The 19,459-nt window shown below is 42.8% G+C and overlaps 1 protein-coding gene across 4 annotated transcripts in view; it reads left to right on the top strand.

The window, feature by feature from the left end:
• Positions 1–19,459, top strand: part of Map3k20 (mitogen-activated protein kinase kinase kinase 20) — a 193,661-nt gene that overhangs the window by 153,100 nt on the left and 21,102 nt on the right. For all 4 annotated transcript variants that reach the window (XM_023719098.1, XM_023719097.1, XM_023719096.1 and 1 more), the window contains exons 15-16: positions 670–732; positions 2,026–2,118. In XM_023719098.1, coding sequence (XP_023574866.1) covers positions 670–732; positions 2,026–2,118 — 156 coding nt within the window. The remainder of the gene's footprint in view (positions 1–669; positions 733–2,025; positions 2,119–19,459) is intronic.

Genomic DNA, 19,459 nt, shown 5'->3' with positions numbered 1-19,459 from the left:
TAAAAAATAAAAAAAAAATTAAAAAAAAATATATAAGAGGAGCCCTCCTGGTACTTGTCAGGAGTATCTCCTGTGTGCATACACACACACACACACACACACACACACACACACACACACTTCATCCTGTGCTACATCACTGTGCACCTTCTCAAAAGAGTCTCAACCTAACAGTAGATGATAAAACTGGGAAATGGAGCAACGGAGCCGCAGGGCCACCATCCTTTCCTACGTGCTGGTTCCTCCCTTTAAGCCTGGCTGTGGGTCCCTTCTCCCCTGAGCCTACAATGTCTTGTGTGGAGTCTAGTGGAAGGAGAAAGACTGAATGCCCAGTAAATGGTGATTACATGGCCAAGTGTCAGCAGTTTTCATTTGGCTTTGGGGGGAAAAAAATGCATCTAGTTTTCCCAGATGGACACTTTTTGCTTTCTACATGACAGTTCCTAATATCTGATGAGTACCAAAAATGTCATAAATTTTAAATTGTCCTGTCCTGTAAGAACTACCTACAGCACTTTGGACAGTCAGGTATATGCTCAATGGATAATGGATACTAACACCCCCAATATATTCTGTGACCTGTGTAAGAATGCTTTTCTATGTCACCAGTAATTTTAGTCTTCTCTTGCAAGTACCAGATTATTAACAATATGATGATTTTTTTTACAGTCAGCCATTGAGAAACTAACCCATGATTACCTAAACCTGTTCCACTTCCCACCACTAATTAAGGTAAGGCTTATTTCCTTTCTGAAAGTCTGCCTCTTTTATTGACATATGCACCTGCCACATCCACACCTGCGTTTGCGAATGTCGGAAACTTGAAGTGGAATTTAATCACATTTAATCAATAAAAGTCCCTTTGAAGACTAGGATGTGTCCAAGTTGTTTCCCACATGTTAAAATATTAACAGTGTATTTATTATAAGAATAATACATCTCACTTTAGTAGCTAGGAGATGTAAGTGGCAACAGTGTAGGTGAGGACCTCAGGCCTTCCACCTGGCTCTAGGCATCTTTCTCGGACCTGTAAGTCTCTGAAGGAATTTGCATACTCGAGCTCTGGGTTCTCACCTGCATTGGGGAATGGGAGGTCTGTTGTTTGAATACATATTGTTATTTGGTAGTCCTTCCTTATCTGTGGGGGATACATTCCAGCACCTCCTGTGGGTGCCTGAAACTGAGGTTACTGCCAGACCCTACCTAGAATCTTTTCCATATACATGCATACCTATCATTTTAGACTAGGCACAGTTAAGAGATTACCAATAGTAAATCATTTAAAAAGGTTATTTAAAAGTTAAATTTTCCACTTAATATATTCACAGACCACAACTGACTAGCAAGTAATTGAAACTGTGAGTAGCAAAGCTGTCGATAAGAAGGGACTACTATATTGAACATATTATTCTAAATATAATCTCAAAATATATGGCATATGATCAGCATATACTTGCAATTAGTACATAGGCCACTAGGGGCTGGGGATGTAGCCTGGTGGTAGAGCTCTTGTCTGGCATCTGTAAGGCCATGTTTGATGTCTAGCAGTAACCAAACACAATTTTTAAAAACCCTCTACTCATGCAGTAGTAAGTACGGTTTTCCATCTGCAAGCCCTTTCCTCCATTCACCTGTGCGCTTGGAGCTGCAGAATTCTCTTTGGGAAGTTTACTGCTATCTCAGGTGTCCTGAAACTCTCAAATTGAAATATCACAATAGATCTCCAGGGATAAAGTGCTTTTCTAGAGTAAAATTGATGGAAGATGCATCATGAAAAGCATAAGACAGTGACATTCAGCCTAACATATATGAGCTAAATCGTTTGGCAAAGTGCTTGCCAGGCAGGCGCTTATGCCACTGAGCTATCTTCCTGGCCCTCTTTTTTCTTGCTTTAAGTAATTGTAACTTGTAGCTTCATCCAGAACAACCAGCAGCAAATAGATTTTTTAAAAAACCATCGATTTACACAAGAAGTCAAAGTAAAAGCGCCATCTAGAATAAATATTGCTTGGCTTTCTGTTCTAGGACTCAGGAGGTGAACCTGAAGAAAATGAGGAAAAAGTTGTGAACCTTGAACTCGTTTTTGGTTTTCACTTAAAACCAGGAACTGGCCCAGAGGTAAATCACATTGCAAGTACTTCCAGCAATTTTCTGTGCATTTTACTCTTTTGTTCTCCTGCGTCTCCCTGCTTCTGTACACCACCTTCAACCACCCACTTAAGTGATTCCGAGTAAACTTACAGATTCTGGTAAACAGAATTTACTTCACAGGCTGCCTGCACCCCTATAACCCAGGGTGGGAATCTCATTTACTTGGTTAGTGAGGAGGCCACCCAGGCCCTCGAGGTGCCTCCCAGGGAGGGGAACAGTGGACACCAGCTTCCTGCTTCCTGTTTCCTACAGGCTTCAGTCTTGCAATACTGAGACTAAAATGGCACAGTGAATGGAACGTACGAGGCCTGACTTACCAGCCCCGAGCAGCGTGGCAGGGCGCTTCATCACCAGTCATTCACTGATACTTTCACTTTTTGTCATTTTTAGAGTCTAGGAAAGGCCATTTGGCTAGGTACCATGTGAGTTGGAATGTTAATAGGCTTATGTTAGCCTAGACTACCATAAATGGATAATAATAATAATGACAACTTCTTATTGACTACTTGTTCTGTACCAGGGATACCGTACTGAAGTATAAAAGCTAATTTTCAAACGTGAAAACAAAGGCTCTGGGAGCCTAAATGAGTCTCTGGCCCTAGAACCGAAGTGCTTAATTACTGCACTCCTTGTGCTTTTGCTCTGAGGAGCCATGGATCTTGCAGATACAACCGTTGCGGCTAGGCCTGGGGCAGACTGAGCTGAGCCACTGGCCACTGGTGAAGAAAAGGATGCTTGGCCCAGGCCATTCCTGGCAACCAGGGCTTGTGAAAGCTGGGAAGTTGTTGTGAGGGTTGAGATTCACCCAGGGTTTAAAAGATGCCCTTTCCAGACACCTGGCGGGAAGGGCCGGGCCTGCACCGCCGCAGGTGTGGTGATGCTTCTGTCGAACACAGTGCTTGGTTGAAAGACAGCAGCTCAGCATCCAGACTTCCTGCGTGTGCACATCCCTCTTCCCTCTGTGGATACATCGCTGTCTGTCATTCTGGTTCTTAGAAGCAGACACAGAAAGGGGACTACATAGTAAGTTCCTCTCTTCAGCATCATCAAAGGGCCTTCTAACGCTGAGATTCTGTAGCTGCCAGCACCCCAAATCCAGTGACGGACAGATGGCCCATTTCCATTTGCCTTTAGTATCTTCAGTTTCTTAAGTTATGAGTGCGCTTTCTTTAAACCTTTTTATGGCCTATAAATGCTGAAGAGAAAGAAGATTTTCTTTCAGGCTTTTTGAGAGGTTTCAAACAAAAATATTTCCAATTATTGAAGAATTGACCTGTGGAAAGCCAAAAAATATATATTTTTAGTAAAAACAAAACCTATCCCCCCCCCAAAAAAAAAGAAAAAGATAAAAACTACCTATGATACTTGAGACAAAATACAGTGGCGTGTTTTTACCATAATCATGTAGATTTCGTGGATCATCCCCAAGCCCAAAGCTGTCACATGTTTTAAGATATTCTGCTCTCTCATCCAGAGTTATAATTTCACCCATCTCTTCATTGCTGTGTGCCTGGCTGTATGCTACATGCTTGGGATTCAAAGTTAAAAATTATAGCCCTGTGGATAGCTCAGTGGCAAGATAGCTCAGTGGACTAAGTGCCTGCTTTGGCAAGCACAGGGACCAGGGTTCAATCCCTGGTCTTGCATTCCATGCCGGCCCCACTCATGGGCCATGCTGAGTCTCGACCAGGTCAGGACATGGTGGCACATGCCTGCAGTCCCAGCTCTGGGGAGGCTGAAAACAGGAGGATCACTATGAGTCCAAGCTGCATAGTGAGACCCTATACCAAAATACATAAAATTTTAAAAAAAGTGCAGTCCTGGCTTGCAGAGAACCCAGGGCTTATTGAGAGAGATACGCAAGATCTGTAAGCAGGTACAGTACAAAATGATGAGTTTTTACCACACCGTGTCAGTCATTCTGGGACACACACTGGATGTACATTTGCAGATGGGAAACGTTTGAAATCTGTTAGAAATGATGCTTAAACTCAAACTTGAAATTCCTTAAATTGGGTCAGGAGAGGCTGTTGAAGGCAGAAAGTACATGCGAGAGCTCACATTCAGCAAGCCACGCAAACCCGGGGAGCTCCTCCCGAGCTGATTTCTGTGGGACCACACAACTCAGGCATCCTCCCTCTGGGAAAACTCAGTAGTGTGTTGATCATTAAACTGCAGAGGGAAGCGCCTGCTTACGCAGAGAACAGTGGTGGCCAGCATTCGATCCCCGGCGTACTGTGCCAGTCCTGCCCCTGGGGTGTGCTGAGAGGCTAATTGAGACTGTGCACACCTGTAATCCCAGCTCTTGGGAGGCTGAAAACAAGAGAATCACTATGAGTGCAATCTACATAGTGAGACCCTGAAGACCCTGTCCTAAATACAGAAAAAAACAGGGAGATAGCTCAATAGAATAAGCCCTTGCCTGGCAAGTACAGGGTCTGAGTGCAATCCCCGGTACTGGAAACACACACACACACACACATACACACACACACACACACACACACACACCTAAATACGGGGAGGGGGGAACTGCAGAGGGAGGCTAGTGACCAGAATCAGAATTCTGTATTAAATTAAGGAGTTTGAAGGCTTTTGAGTAGAGAGTAGATGGGATTAGATTTCTTTTTTTTTCAATCTGTCAAAAGCATAGAGGAGGAAAGATGCATTGGGGAGGAGCCATGTTAGTGTGAGAAAGACCAACAGATTAAAAGTGATGAGGAACTGAGGCTATGGCAGTGCTACAAAGGGCAGCGCAGCCCAGGACACACTGGGGTGACACTGATGAGACCTCATCAGGAGCTAGGATGGTGCTAAAAGTTCTTAGTGTGGCAAAGTGGGTTTTTGTTGATGTTTGTTTGTATTTGGTACAGGATCTCACTATGCAGCAGCTCAGACTCATAGTGATCTTCCTGTTTTCAGCCTCCCCAGTGCTGGGATTATAGGCGTGCCCCATCACACCCAGTTTTGGGGCCAGCATGGCGTGTGGTGCTGGGGGTCGAACTCTTCCGAACCTTGCGCTTGCCAGGCAGGCACTTATGCCACTGAGCTGTCTCCCCAGCCCAAAGTGAGGCTGGATTGCAGAGCCTTGGGAGCCATCTGCATTTGAGAGCCTGTGCCTTGTGCAGGGGTCACTGCAGTGAGCCCATGCCCAGGAGCTTGGTCTGGATAGCTGTACCTCCAAAGAAAGCCAGGACCTCATGTACTCCAGCTCATACGGGCTACAGCCATCCTCCCAGAATGCCCTTTTCATGTCCCTTTTTAAAACAACCTGGTAGGGCAAGAAAAAAAAATCTTGATTGAACCGCAAACTTCAGGAGCAGTTCAGTGAATAAATGATGGGCTATGGGTGTAGTGAGGTAGTAGCGCACTGCCTAGCCTGGGTGAAGCCCTGGGGACAGCCCCAAGACCACCAAGAAAAACCTAATTAATTAATAAGTGAAAATGAGTTTTACACACTTACTTGATCAATCCATTTCTACACAGTAAAGTTAATTGTTCGTTTAAATAATACTGTATGCTGAAGCAGGCTGGAAGTTAGGACAAAGTAGCAAAAATAGGGTCTTCCTCTACCTGAGTGCCTACCGTGTGTGGGGAAGAAAATACCTGTGATTATTATTCATACTTCTGGTCAAAGACACTGAAGAAAGCACTTTGCAAACTTTTTTTCATGCCATTGTTATAGTTCAACATAATGGGGAGCCTCGTACCTCATTTAGCCTCCCCTCGTGGAAATTGGGGCAGCAGGTGAAGCTGTTGCCGAGAGTTCTCACCTGGTGAGGGTGAGAGCCAGTCCACGGGCTTATCTGCCTCTTTCTGGAAGGTACCATCATCCCCCGGAGTAGGTCCTTTGGTAATCAGTTAATTTGGGGACATTCCTGATACATTACAATTGCTGTTTTTATTTTGTATGGAAACTGTTTTGTGTTTTGTATTCTAAAGCCTTTGACTTTGCACAGAAGAGAAGCAGCTTCCAAAAATCTCAAGCAGCTTTACACACTCCCCAGGGTGGCAACCACCCTTGTTTTTTAAATATTCAGCTGCATAGAGTTTATTAGTATATCTCTTATCAGCTCACCAGTCAGGAATATTGATTCTCAAATTGCCAAGGGATAAACTATCAAATCACCCAGCAGTTTTCTCACCGAGATCTTTTTTGAGACTTTGTGTCATAAAAATTCAAGAGCAGGGCCAGGAAGGAGCTACTGTATCTCAGAGCCTCCCAGGGCTCACCAGGGATGTCCAACTCTGTCTCCTGAATCTTTACTCCCCTCTCTACTGATGCAACAGAAGAAGCCTGATTGAAGCCAGGTGCCTGCAGGTCTGAACTGGTCACCAGCCCTAGGTAGGAGAACTGGGTTAGAGGAGGAGGAGGGGACCCACACCCCAGCTCACTGGACCTTTTTGTAGGGACCTGCTTCCTGTTTGGGGTTATGCCTTCCAAATGGGTCTCACTTCCAATTTTCCCTCAGGAGGTGTTTTGAGGGTAGGAGAGAACCAAAAAGGGAAAATGAGAGGAACATTTTGAGGAAGAAACAACGGACAGAGCCCCTCAGGGTGCCCTGTGGGGAGTTTCCCTCCTGCCATTTCCCTGTCCTGCCTGGTCACTGTTAGCACCCGGCCCCAACTCCCACTCACCCAAGGTGGGAAGGAATTCTAGCAGTAGTTCTGCTTCTTTGGTCTTCTCGCATCATAGGTTTAAAATGGTGCTTTTTACAAATGCTCCTCATTTGTATTTGTGCTTTCAGGTCTTTATTAGATTGCTTGTAAAATGTTGCATTTAATAAACTTAATTGAATCTCCAGGCCCTTTCTCAGAGAACTATAAGTATTAAAAACTGTCAAATAAGACTTTTTTTTCCTATTGTGTAATTTTTGTAAATGGATAGATAAACATGAGTAAAATAACGGCACAAAGAAAAAGATTTTGTAAGGAAACACAAAGCCAATACCTTTTGTAAATTTCAGAACAACTAAAAGCAGGGCTTTTCTTTACTTTGATGCGAGTTACATTTATTTAAAAATCAGTTAAGGAAGTTCACTTCCCTTGATCAGACAAGGGGGAGGTGAGATATGTATACACAAACATGTGTTTGGGTGCCTAAGTCTATCAGCTTTCGGTGGCAGGCTTTTATAAGAAGGATGAGTTGTAGGGAGGATGAGACAGGGAGGTATTAGTCAGGTGCGATGTTTTGGCTGTACAACATGACTGAGTCCTTTAGATCTACTCTACAGTGCAGTGCTGTAATAAACAATGCTACAGTTGCTAAGAAGGCAGGCAGGTCTTATATTGTGTTCTTATCACAAAAACAACAATAAGAGACCAGGAAGAAGCTTTGGGTAGTAGAAATGTTAATGCCATAGGTTGTGGTGATAGCGTCACAATCTTTCACTTGTTCACGTTAAATGCTTCCAGCTTTTTGTAGGTCAGTCATACCTCCATAAAGTGGTCTCTTGAACAAGGGAAACACAAGTTTTATTAATTGACAGTAACAAACCAAACACAGACAAAAATTTTACAATCGTATAACTGTGCTGGAGACTTCTAAATATAGAATGTGACAGTATACTCCTCCATCCCATGGGATGGACAGCTGCTGATAGTGCTAGAGCAGACCTGGGTGAGGTGCTCAGTGCTTGCTTACTGATGGGATTAACACCCACGTGGATGTGTGTGCGTGCGTGCATGCATGTGAGGAATGTGTAGAAAATAGAGAAAGTAACCCTGACTTGAGGCGTGGACAGTTTCCATGGTGTCAATGTTCGCACTGTACCTGGTTTCAGCTTTGCGATCCAATCTCACTAAACTTGAAGGAGGAAGAGCTGTGGGCACGGGGCTTGTGAATGCTGACTGCAGCAGACTACTGGATTACTCGCAGTCTTCTTTGAAAGTTTATGAAATCTTTCAAAAATAGCAGTGGACCACACATGAGAAAATATAGGCTTCAATAAGCTATGAACTCACTGCTGCTGCTTTCCTGCTATCCTGAGAGAAATTAGCTCAGAGAAAGCTCTGGTCTCCTAATGAGCCTGTTGTTGGGTCTCCTTGGGTCACCATTTTCTCGTACTTATCACGTTATCTGAATCAAAAAAAAGTAGGATTCAATTTCATGCAGAGTAAAAATAGACTTATGGAGGCAGAGAAACAAATTTTAGGTCTGCAGCTACCCTTTAAAAACTAATGAAACTGTCCTAGTTGGTAACCCCATGATGACAGGTGCAAGTGTTGACATCCGTAGAGCTGAGCTTTGCTTTTAGAAGTGCGTTTTCAAAAGCTTCTGAGAATCACTGTAAGGTCTGCAGAACAAATACCTCGGTACTTGCAGTGACTTGTTTTCTCAATCAAAAATTAGGTCTTTAGAATGAACCACTATAACAGGGACAGATTATTTGAAGTAAGATTAAAAGCACTGTGTTGGTAAATCGGGAACTGGTATCAGCGGTATCAATCCTAGACATCCTGGATTTGGACTGAGAATAGCTCGACTGGTAAACAGTGCCTACTACTGGGGTTAGCACTTCATCAGAAAGCGTACTTCTTGGAGGTACCTCTAGAGCCATGGAGACAGAACTTTGCAGGTCAACCAGCTGTGTTGAGGGTCCTAGATAAAAATTTATTTACAGCAAATTTTCTAGCATAAAAATATTTATTAATCACCACTTAGGTAAGCCAGATCACCTTCTTCTGGTTAAGAAATGACTGAGAACAGTCTTAAATTATTCAAAAATCAGTAGCAAGACTTAACTATTCTGTTGTTACAAAATGAAAATCTACTACCTCTAACTTAAAATACATCTGAAAAGTGAAACCCTTCACACACATGCCAACTAATAGCTGAGCCATTTTAGATAGTCGAGTGTATAAGGCATCACATGGAAGTGTGACTCACTTGATTTGTTTCACTTTATTTGAACATCATCCCTAAGGTCCCTTTCTCATACATAACTCCAATAACAACCCCCAAAAGGCTATGTAACAACCTTATCTCCACTGGTGTCTACTTGGCACCAATCTGCCCTGACCTTAGACACAAGCCATTGTTAAGGGTATAACGCATTTACATATTTTGCAATAAAACATCAGTTATTTGCATTACTGTGTCAAGTTTTATTTGATTCTTTCACCTAAAAATGACTCATTTTCCTTTCTTGTATTTTAAAAACCAACTACTCTAAGCTTGTTTGAGAATAATCAAAAATTGCCCATTTAGCTAGAAGTCATTTTCTTTTCAAAAGGCAAATGTTATTTAATCTTTCAGCTGTTCATTGTGCCATCATAAATACTTTCTTTTCAGCACAGTTGTGGGGACTGAAATGAGCCCACTAATTGCCTCCCATTTCGACTGACATGTGGTGGTTTAGTGGAAAGAGAACACAGCAGGGAGAAGGAAATAGGAGGCTGAGAAAATGAGAGCTAATTATTTTCCCTGCCTCATGTCAGGCTCTGTGTCAGCCTTGTTTTTACAAACTGGAAGGTTTAGCACTAAATAAAACAAACTGGCGTCATGTTTTTATATACTGGCAGTGTCATGGAAGCAGCTGCACATCTCAAAGACAATATAATGCCTGCGTTCGCATGGACACCATCTGACAGACACTGTGAACCGCGGCTAATGAGGATACCGCAGTGGTGCCAAAGGGAAAGGTGCTGAATTATGTATGATTCTTCATCAGTGCGGCAATAGTCCTGTACATCATTACGAGACATTGTTTTGCTGAAGAGATTAAAACATTCTTAGTTCCAGACCCTGCAACCTATACGCGCTGAAAGAGGTTATTAATGGAATTTTTAGGGAGAGTTTCTTGTGGATTTCTTTTGGGTTGAAAAACAAATCTCATGGGACAAAGATGTGGTGGGTCATGACACCATATAGATGAAGAAGAGAAGCAAATTAACCATACTTGTATTATCTGCCTTTTAAAGGCAGCATAATAAAATGTAGTGGAGCGGGGTTATGCTTAATGATAAATAACCCAGGTGCCATCACAGGCCGCTCCACGCTCCTGCCTTGAACGCAGCGGGCTTCGGCAGCTGAGCTGGATAATAGCAGCGCCTGTAAGGAGCCTTCAAGGCCTAAGTCATCAACATCTCGCTACTCAGTCCCAGCACGGCCGATATTTTAGCGGATTTTTATTTTATCTGCCATGACTTCTTAGGTTTCGCAATAGTCAGTTGCTTGCTAAGACTGTTGTCTCTCTTTCCCTCCTCTTGAATCTTCAGAAGTTGAGTCCGGGCACTTTCCTCTATATTTTGACATATTTCCTCTATAAAGGCTTCCCCCTCCCCCAGGAATCTTCTTGGGTGATTTGCTTTTCGTTTCCCCCCATTCATGAAGGAAGACAAGAGGGTGGGGAGTTTTAAAACCAATGTCTCTAAGATTAGACTCCATGTGTCCAGAACGTGAATGCCAGCCCCAGCAGACAAAATGACCTTGTCACCTATTTCTCTAGTCTTCTGAGCCTCGGTGTCCTCATCTGTAAAATAGGGGCAGTGTTCTTCATGGCTCGCAGACAGAGGATTGAATAATCTAAAACAAATTATGCCAGAGGTATACAAATTCACGCCGTGACATTTAAGCTGTGGTGATAGAAATCAGAATAGTGGATTCCTCTTTTGGGAAGTGGCCTGCCTGGGAAAGGAAATGGGGGAACTTGATGGGTACCGAAACCACCTTGCTTGTTTGTTGGTTATTCAGTATATACATTTGTCAAAAACTTAGTGAACCATGAACTTTAAATCTGTGCAACTTATTAGGTGCAAAATCTATCTCAATAAGAAAGTACATTTAAAAAAATTTAACTGTGTGTAACCTTTGGGTAAAAGCCTAAAATCCTAATTTTGAGATCTGTTTCCTTCTGAAGTATCTTGAATGATCTTAGACTTAGAAGTATGACTCTGAATTTCTCAGAACTTTCAAGTTGAATTTTTTGTGGTGTTTTCAGTCATTATTTTTTCTACTTGGGAAATTTATCTCTATTCTGATTATTTCTTTATAGTCTCTTTTCATTTGTTTCTTCCTTTTTCTCAGGAGAAAGAAGGGACATCTGTTGTAATAGTCAGTTTGGGACAAAATACCTGCTTTGGGTTCATGGTTTGAAGGTCTCAGTTCACGGTCAGCTGGCTCCACTGCTTGGGCCTGAGGCGAGGCGGCGGATCGCGGGGATGGAAGCCTGTGGAGCAGACTCTCATCTTGTGGTGGCCTGGAAGTAGACAGGCAGACGGGAAGATGCTGGGGACATGACAGACCCCAAGGACCCATTCCCTTCAACTGAGTTTCATCTTTAGTTTCTGTTGCCTCCCATAGCCCATGCAGCTGTGAGAAAATCAGTATTCTAATCCACTGATAAGATTAGAGCCCCTGCTATGCTGGCCCTGCCTCCTGGGGTGCACTGAGACACTGAGACAGCAATTGAGACTGGGTGTGGTGGCACACGCCTGTAATCCCAGCTCTTGGGAGGCTATAAATAGGCGGATCACTATGAGTCCCATCTAGTAGTGAGACCCTGAACACCCTGTAGACCCTATAGACCCTTCCCTAAAATAAAAAAAAATAAAAAAACAGATTAGAGCCTTCGTGATCCAGTCACTTTCCAAGAGCCCCACATGGGAACATGGCTGCACTGGGGGTCAGGCTTTCGGCACACGAGCCTTGGGGGTTACGCCAGATGCAGACTATGCTTGTTTGGCATCAATTTTACCACCTTAGAACACCAGTGAATTTTCAGTGGCTTGCAAACTGTGTAGTGAATCTCATAAAGAAATAATTTAGCATTAACAGTATTATTTAGAATTTATCTTCACAGGGTAAGAGGTTCTGTTTTACTTGGCCAGTAGTATGTTTTTTAATGTATGAGTTATTTAATTAGGTTCTTAGTAAGAAATTTACAGCACTAATTTATGAGGATAAATTCCATTTGTCAGGACAAAAACAGATTACAGGTAGCCCCGGAGCTGAGGAACAGCTTTGATTTTTGCTAAAATCTCACTTACACAGCTTGGACTCATAATGATCCTCCTGTTTTCAGCCTCCCCAGTGCTGGGATTACAGGCATGCACCACACATCGAGTCTTGGTGGTCAGCTTGGTGCACCTGTGGCAGGGCCAGCACAGCATGTGGTTCCTGAGATTGAATCCCAGTCCTTATACTTGCCTAGGCAGGCGCTTAAACTGCTGAGCTATCTCTGCAGCCCTTGGCCAGTAGTCTTAATTCAAAAAATTTGTCATATTACCAGCCATCCTGAAGCATTTCACTTGGAATGCTTTCTTGTCCCACAATATCTATATGCTTTCTCCTCAAACTATCCATGTATTTTAACAGCTGGCCTAAGAAATGTGCCCATTCTTAGTACCCATGAGAGTTGTCATTTTTAAATCATTTCAAATGCAAAACTTTCCCTCTCTTCAACAAAATTCCATTTGGGTCATACAGACTTATACTGAGAGTTAGATTTCCTAACCAGTGGAAAGTCTCAGTAACTATTTTTTTTTTCAATTTGGATGCAGATACTTTATTAACTGACCAAGTCATAAAAACGGCATGGTAGATACCTTAGTTCATCCTTCTAATAAGCCTGCTGATCTGGTCTTCCCTATTTCCAGCATCTCCACCTTACACAAAATGGGTGGTCTTTTTCTTCACTCCACCTCGAGATGATAACTTGAATTGCCACAGGAAGTTATGTGTCTCTTTGAAGTGTTTTCCAACAGTATGGATCGCATGAATCAGATCCTCCATGCAGATGATGCCACATTTACCAAGAGATCAAGCAATCAGTGCATTATCTGTCAAGGCGATTCGCTTCTTATTGCCTCTGACATAGCCACGCGTGTATATCAGTTCATTTACTGACTTCCGGTTTGAGTACCCCCTCTCAGCATGTTAATTGAAGCCTTGTTGAGCTTAACAAAGGTACCAGTGAAGATTTGGCAAAGGCAAAGAAGCTGCAACACCTTGTGGACCTTTGGGCTCACACCATTGATACCCATGAGCCGGATGACAAATGCCAGTTTGGGCTCTGCAGGGACATAGAAGTTGCCAGCTTTTCTCACCATCCTAGCCATTTGGATCTCAGTTCTGTACATCTGTCTGTACTCCTTATGATAGTGCCTGGATTTTTCATAGATGAGCTTCCTCCTCGCCTTGTGAAGCATCTTCTGGGCAAACTTCTTTCTCAGGTGCTTTATCTTCAACTCTGCAAAATGTCTTTGCTTTTTCTTAAGGATTTCAGGCACAGCAGGAGCCTTCTTTTTCTTCTTTGACAACCTCCATAATTCCATCCAGAAAAGACGTCAGCTATTTTTTGTTATCTAAAGACTAGCAAAGACAGTCCCTCCTTCCCAGAGCCCTGCTCTGTTCCTGGCCGAGGGTTGGATTAGTAACTGTCATTCCCTTTGGAAGGTTCATAATTTGTTTGAACCCTGTGAATGTCCTCTTGGATGATGTGGCTCTTAGCATGGAGTTTCAACCCATTGGCCTTGAGATCTGCCCAGGAGACTGCTAGAGCTCACTTCTAAGTGTACCTCTAGGTCATGGAGGCATGGGCTGAGGTCTCTGTCTGCTTCCTTGCCCCACCGTCCTGCTACTCTTCCTCTGCTGCTTCCTGGGCACCATGGCCCTTCTATGCCCTTTCACCTTCTGCCTTAGAACTCCTTAGACTTGAACTAAGATGAGTGTCACTAAAGCTTTCTTCCTTTAAGTGGTAGATGTGCAGGGCTGTGTCCTGTGATAGGAAAGCTGACCAGTAGAGATAGGAACATAAACTAAGAACTCAGGGCAGTTAAGACCTGTCTTCCTTGACTTTGCATCTACACCAAGACAAGAGTAGACTGAATTGAAGGTGGTGGAACCTTCAAGAGGTGGGGGCTGTCCAAAGACCCAATCCAAAATGGGCATCTGAAATGAGTAACTTCTCAGATGAAGAAATACAAATGGCAAGTAAATATAAGCAAAATGTTCAACATCACTGGTCATTAGAGAAATACAAATTAAAACAACACTGAGATTCTATCTCACCCCAGAAAGAATGGCTATCATTAAGAAGTCAACCCATAACAAAAGCTGGAGGGGCTGTGGGAAAAAAGGAAGCTTTCTCTACTGTTGGTGAGCGTGTACTCTTGAACAACTATGGAAATGAGTATGGAGATTCCTCAAAAAACTAGGATTAAAGGTCCCACTCAAACCAACTATTCCCCTTCTGAGTATTTTTCTGGAAAAAATGAAATCATCATACCACAGCAATATATAGCAGCGTAATTTCTTATAGCTAAATCTGGGAAACAACTCAAATGCCCATCAACTGAAGAATGGATTAAAAGGATGTAATATTTTATAAAATGAAGTGTTAGTTATAAAAATGATAAACTCAAGGCTTTCATAGGTAAATGGATGCAACTAGAGACCATACTCATAAGTGAAATAAATCAGACCTACATGTGAAATAAATCAGAAACAAACATCGTATTGTTTCCCTAGTGTAGGAACCTGAAAAGAGTAAACAAAATTGGAAAGGTATAATAGATAATGTGAAAGGGAAAGCAATGTTCAAAGGAGAGGAACAATTGAGATGAGCAAAAGGCAAAAAGAAAGAAGGAAGAGAAAAATATATGTATAGCTGGAATAATTATACTGCTGATTTCTACTGATCTACTAACCAGTAGAGCAGTTAATAGTTTTTTGTTGTTGTTGTTTTTGTTTTTTGTGGTACTAGAGATCGAACTCAGGACCTTGCATATGCCAGTCAGGCACTTAAGCCACTGAGCTGTCTCCCCAGACCTCTTTTTAATTTTTTGACCAATTTTGTATGCATATATCTGGTAATTTGAACAACTAATTTGAAGACAACAGCATGTAATATAACAGCCTATGAGGGTTGGCCAAATAGCTCAGCGGGTTAGAGTACCTGCAAGCAGGTGCTGAGATGGCAGTTGAAACTGGGCATGGTAGTGCATGCCTGTAATCCCAGCTCTTGGGAGGCTGTAAACAGGTAGACCACTACGAGTCTGATCTAGTAGTGAGACCCTGGGGGGGGGGAATATATATATATATATATGTATATATACATATATATGTATATATATATCAACTATTGTTAGATTTCTATCATCTTGTTTAGTGAAATTCTGTATATTTCTAATGTCTTTTTTATTCTCTTTTAAGAAAAACTGTAAGGCCATAAAATGTCTTGATTATACCAGTTTATCTTTTCAGATAATTTGATGATGAAAGTAATAGATGTTTGAACTACCATATAAACTGTTGTACTGAATCAAAAATAAAGACTATGACGGCAAAAAAGAATAAAAACACTGGGGAGATGGCTCAGTAGAATAAGTGCTTCCCTGGCAAGCGCAAGGGTCTGAGTTCAATCCCCAGTTCCGAAAAAAAAACAAACAAAACAAAACAAAACAAAATACTCTGGGCTGGAGAGATGGCTCAGTGGTCTAAAGCACCTACTTAGAACAAGCTTGGCAAAGCATCAGGGACCGCGGTTCAATCCCCCAGCACCACATGCCAGCCAGCCCCGCCCCGTGGTGGGCTGAGCTGGCCACACACACACACCTCTCTCTCTCTCTCTCTCTCTCTCTCTCTCTCTCTCTCTCTCTCAAATAAATAAAAATTAAAAAAAAGAGAGAGAATAAAAACAGTGGGTCCTAGTGGTGGTCTCCAGTCTTTAGGGGCATCCCTCGAAGGACACTGTGAGACTCGGCTCTCTCCTTTTCTAATGCCCTGGCCATCGGGGAGCAGCTTGGATTTCCCACACCTTCTAGCCATGTGTACTGCCTCACCACAGACCCAAAAGTAACTGGACCAACCGATCACGAACCAAAACTTCCAGAACTAGTATAAGACTTTAGCCAAAATAAGACTTTTTTCTTTTTAAGTTGTTTGTCTCAGTTACTTTTCTCTAATTGCTGGGACAAAATGAAGGAAGGAAAGGTTTATTTAGCTCACAGTCAGTGGAGGTTTCAATCCATGCTGGGCTGGCTCTCAGGCAGAGGAGCATGTGGCAGAGAGCAGCAGTTTGTGGCAGCAGAAACAACAAAACAGCAAGAGCAAATGGGAGGAGTAGCGGCAACAGTGGCAACGGAGAGCAAGTCTGTCTCCCCTATGTTGCATTCAGGCTATCTGCCCTAGGCCAGGTACAGCATTCACACCCATAATCCCAGCACTGGCACATGAATGAATCACAAAGATTCATTCATTCTAGACTTCTAGAAGTCTGCCCCATAACCTCATGGGCTTTAAGGAGACAACTATACACAAACCATAACCAATATCTCAAATATCAATTGTAGTGGGAGAAAAAAAACAGCTAACACAAGAAACCAACATGCTCTTCATAGCACTGTGAGACCACATTGGTTCAAATGTCAACTTGTCCCACACTTGCTACTTACGTGATCACTGTCAAATAACCGCCTCTTTCTGCTTCTGTTTCCTTGGCTAAGATAAGGCTCACTGGCTGTCAATCACTTTTTTTTTTTTTTTTTTTTTTTTTTTTGCGGAGCCAAGGATTGAACCTAGGCCATTGTGCTTGCCAAGGAAGCACTTATTCCACTGAGCCATCTCTCCAGCCCCTGTCAATCACATTTAATAACCACTGCATCTTCAGATATCTGATAGTTCTTATTAGTAGGGGTGCATTAGGGCCTACTGAACCAGAGATGAGCAGAATTCATGCCATATAATCCATGTATGCCACAAAATAGAAATCTGTTTCTTATATTTATTTTCCTAAAACTAGTCACTGATATTTTGCAACATTTTTTAACAGTGGTCATTTCCTGATCCCAGAGCTAGTCTGTACCCTGGGGTCACTAGGCTCCTGCCCCAGAGAAATGCTTGCCGCAGTCTGCCTGCTCCAGCACAGTCTCTGGTCTGTGCCACACTTTGCACCTTCCTGCATCTCCAAGCTTCTTGGGCCTTTGTCCCAGTCTCTTCTATCACTTCAAGGTGTCAGGCCAGCTACTACAGTAAACTAAGTGGATCTGTGTTGGTGACCAGAGTGAAAACAATAAGAATTTTGACAGTAAGCTTTTTGAGCTCTTGATTTGCTTCTGACACATGCTGGGTACTGCATTTATATTCATTTCATTTCATCGTCATACAGCACAATAACCCACTTATGAATGAAGAGCACTGAGGTTTAGAACATTATGTATGCTGGCTGTGGTTGGGGGGATGGTGAAAACTAGGAGTCAAATGCAGTTAAGTAGGACTTTCAACTTGTGATCCTCCCCTTGTCCTTCCACCCAGGTTCCTACAGTAATGGCTTAAGGTTTAATTTTTTCTGAATTGTTTCCATTTGAATGGGAATCATCAGTATCTTCAACCAATTGAGGACCTAGCAAGGGCATTTCAGGCCACCGGGGTGAGATGGTCTTGGAAAAGGAGTTCTTAAGCTCCTGTAGGATCTCTCAGAATTCAGAGGTGCCTGCTTTTGACTTGTGCCTGCGGGAGTTGAGAGTTGCCTGCAACCATCAGAAGTTACTGTCATAGGAACTTTTGTTGTTGCTCAGACAAAATGCCTGGCACCCAAGGTTAAAGAGAAAAAGATTTATTTTAGCTCATGGCTCATAGAGGTTACAGTCAGCTAGATTTAATGGTGGCTTAGCAAGGGGACATCACAGAGCAGAAATAGTTCATGGCAGGCAAAAGGCAGCTGTCTTAGTTCTTTTTACTTGTTGCTGGGACAAATACTGGACACTCAAAATGATGGAAGGAAAGGTTTATTAAGCTCACAGTTACTGGAGGGTTCAGTCCATATTCCGCTGGCTGCAAGGCAAACAACAGCAGTTCATGCTGCAGAAAACAATGAAGAGCAGAGGAGGAGCAGCAGCTGCAGCGGCGTCCATCAAGTCTCTCTCTTCCCTCTGTGCTGACTGCGAAGATCAGCGCTCCACAGTGAAGATCGTGAAGATCGGAGCTCCTCCAAAGTGGCGCGGCTGCTGAGATCAAGCTCCTTCGAAGACTGGGACTTCTCCACGGAATTGGGGCGGGGCGGCAGGAAACCAGGCAGGGCGGCTTCCTGCCTTTCTCAATTCCTGGGCCCTGCCCACCTGCAGGGCAAGGCCCCCACGCTGAGATCCTATGGAGCTGATTCAGCCAAGTTGACACAATGTATCAACTAACACAGCAGCAAAGCAGCAACAACAGCAGACAGAAACAGCATCCCCCTTTCTGTCTTTATATTCCATCTAGGCTGAAAATTTATTGATTGGTGTCACCCATGCCCAGAGTGGGGCACCCTTAGTCCCAGCATGATACCCTGAATCCTAGTATCACATACTTAGTCCAGCCACCTTTGAAACTCACCTATCAGTGTGTGAGACCTTGGGGGGCCATCTAGATATGAGTCATACTAGTTACTCTCAAATACTAATCATGCTTAGAGTGCTCATATCAGCCCAAATCAGTACCAGCTCACTCTGATAAATGTGAATGGTTTTCAAATCAGTGGCCATAGTCTCACTGCCTTGTAGTCGTGGTAGACAATCCCCATAGATAGCTCATGACCCATTAGGCAACAAAACTGCCACAAATGCCTTAGATTGATTTGAGATTTTGCAGAACTTGAGAAATTCCATTACTTTATTTGCATATCACATAACTAGGCAGTAATGACACCATAGAGGCTCTGAAAATATCAATGAATTATATGAAGGAATTGGCATTACATTAATGCTTTGGATGGATATTATATATCCTCTTTCTTTCTCAGACCACTTTACAACAACCAGGATCTACTTTTTTCATGAAATCAATACTGGCCCATTATAACTTCCTTAATTATTGCTTTAGTATCTACTTACTTTTATGCTTCCATTAAAAGGCTTTCTTTCAGATAACAGAAAAGGGAAATTTAAAACAACAAAAAAGATCTACTTGTTGGAAAATACCTGTTCTATGATATGCCTAAGATGTTTGATATTTAGATAGATAGGGTAAACTGAACTGCATATAGTGCAGGTTAATAATAAGCTTCTCTTCTGGAGGGTTAACAACTTAAGTTAGCAGATCAAAAATTGGACAAAAGGAAGGGCTGCAAAGTCAGCCAACACTTTGGCCCTAGCCTTTCAAGGTCAGTGAAGACTCAGGACATAGGAAAACCTGTTCTATAACATCATATAACTCAGTTGTACCCCAAATTTTCTGATCAAGGAGGTTATGGAGCCACAGAGGAATGTGATTGATGATGTAGAGTGTGCCTAAGGAGAGTCACATGGAGAGAAAACATTCAGGCTTTCACGGAGAGCAAATTGGTCAAGCAATGGCCGTGACTCATTTTCATGGCTGACACTGACAAAG

This window comes from Octodon degus, unplaced genomic scaffold (genome assembly GCF_000260255.1).
Source record: "Octodon degus isolate 3935 unplaced genomic scaffold, OctDeg1.0 scaffold00065, whole genome shotgun sequence".
NCBI lineage: Eukaryota > Metazoa > Chordata > Mammalia > Rodentia > Octodontidae > Octodon > Octodon degus.
Note: the sequence above shows the minus strand (reverse complement) of the source record. Positions and strands in the feature narration are given on the sequence as shown.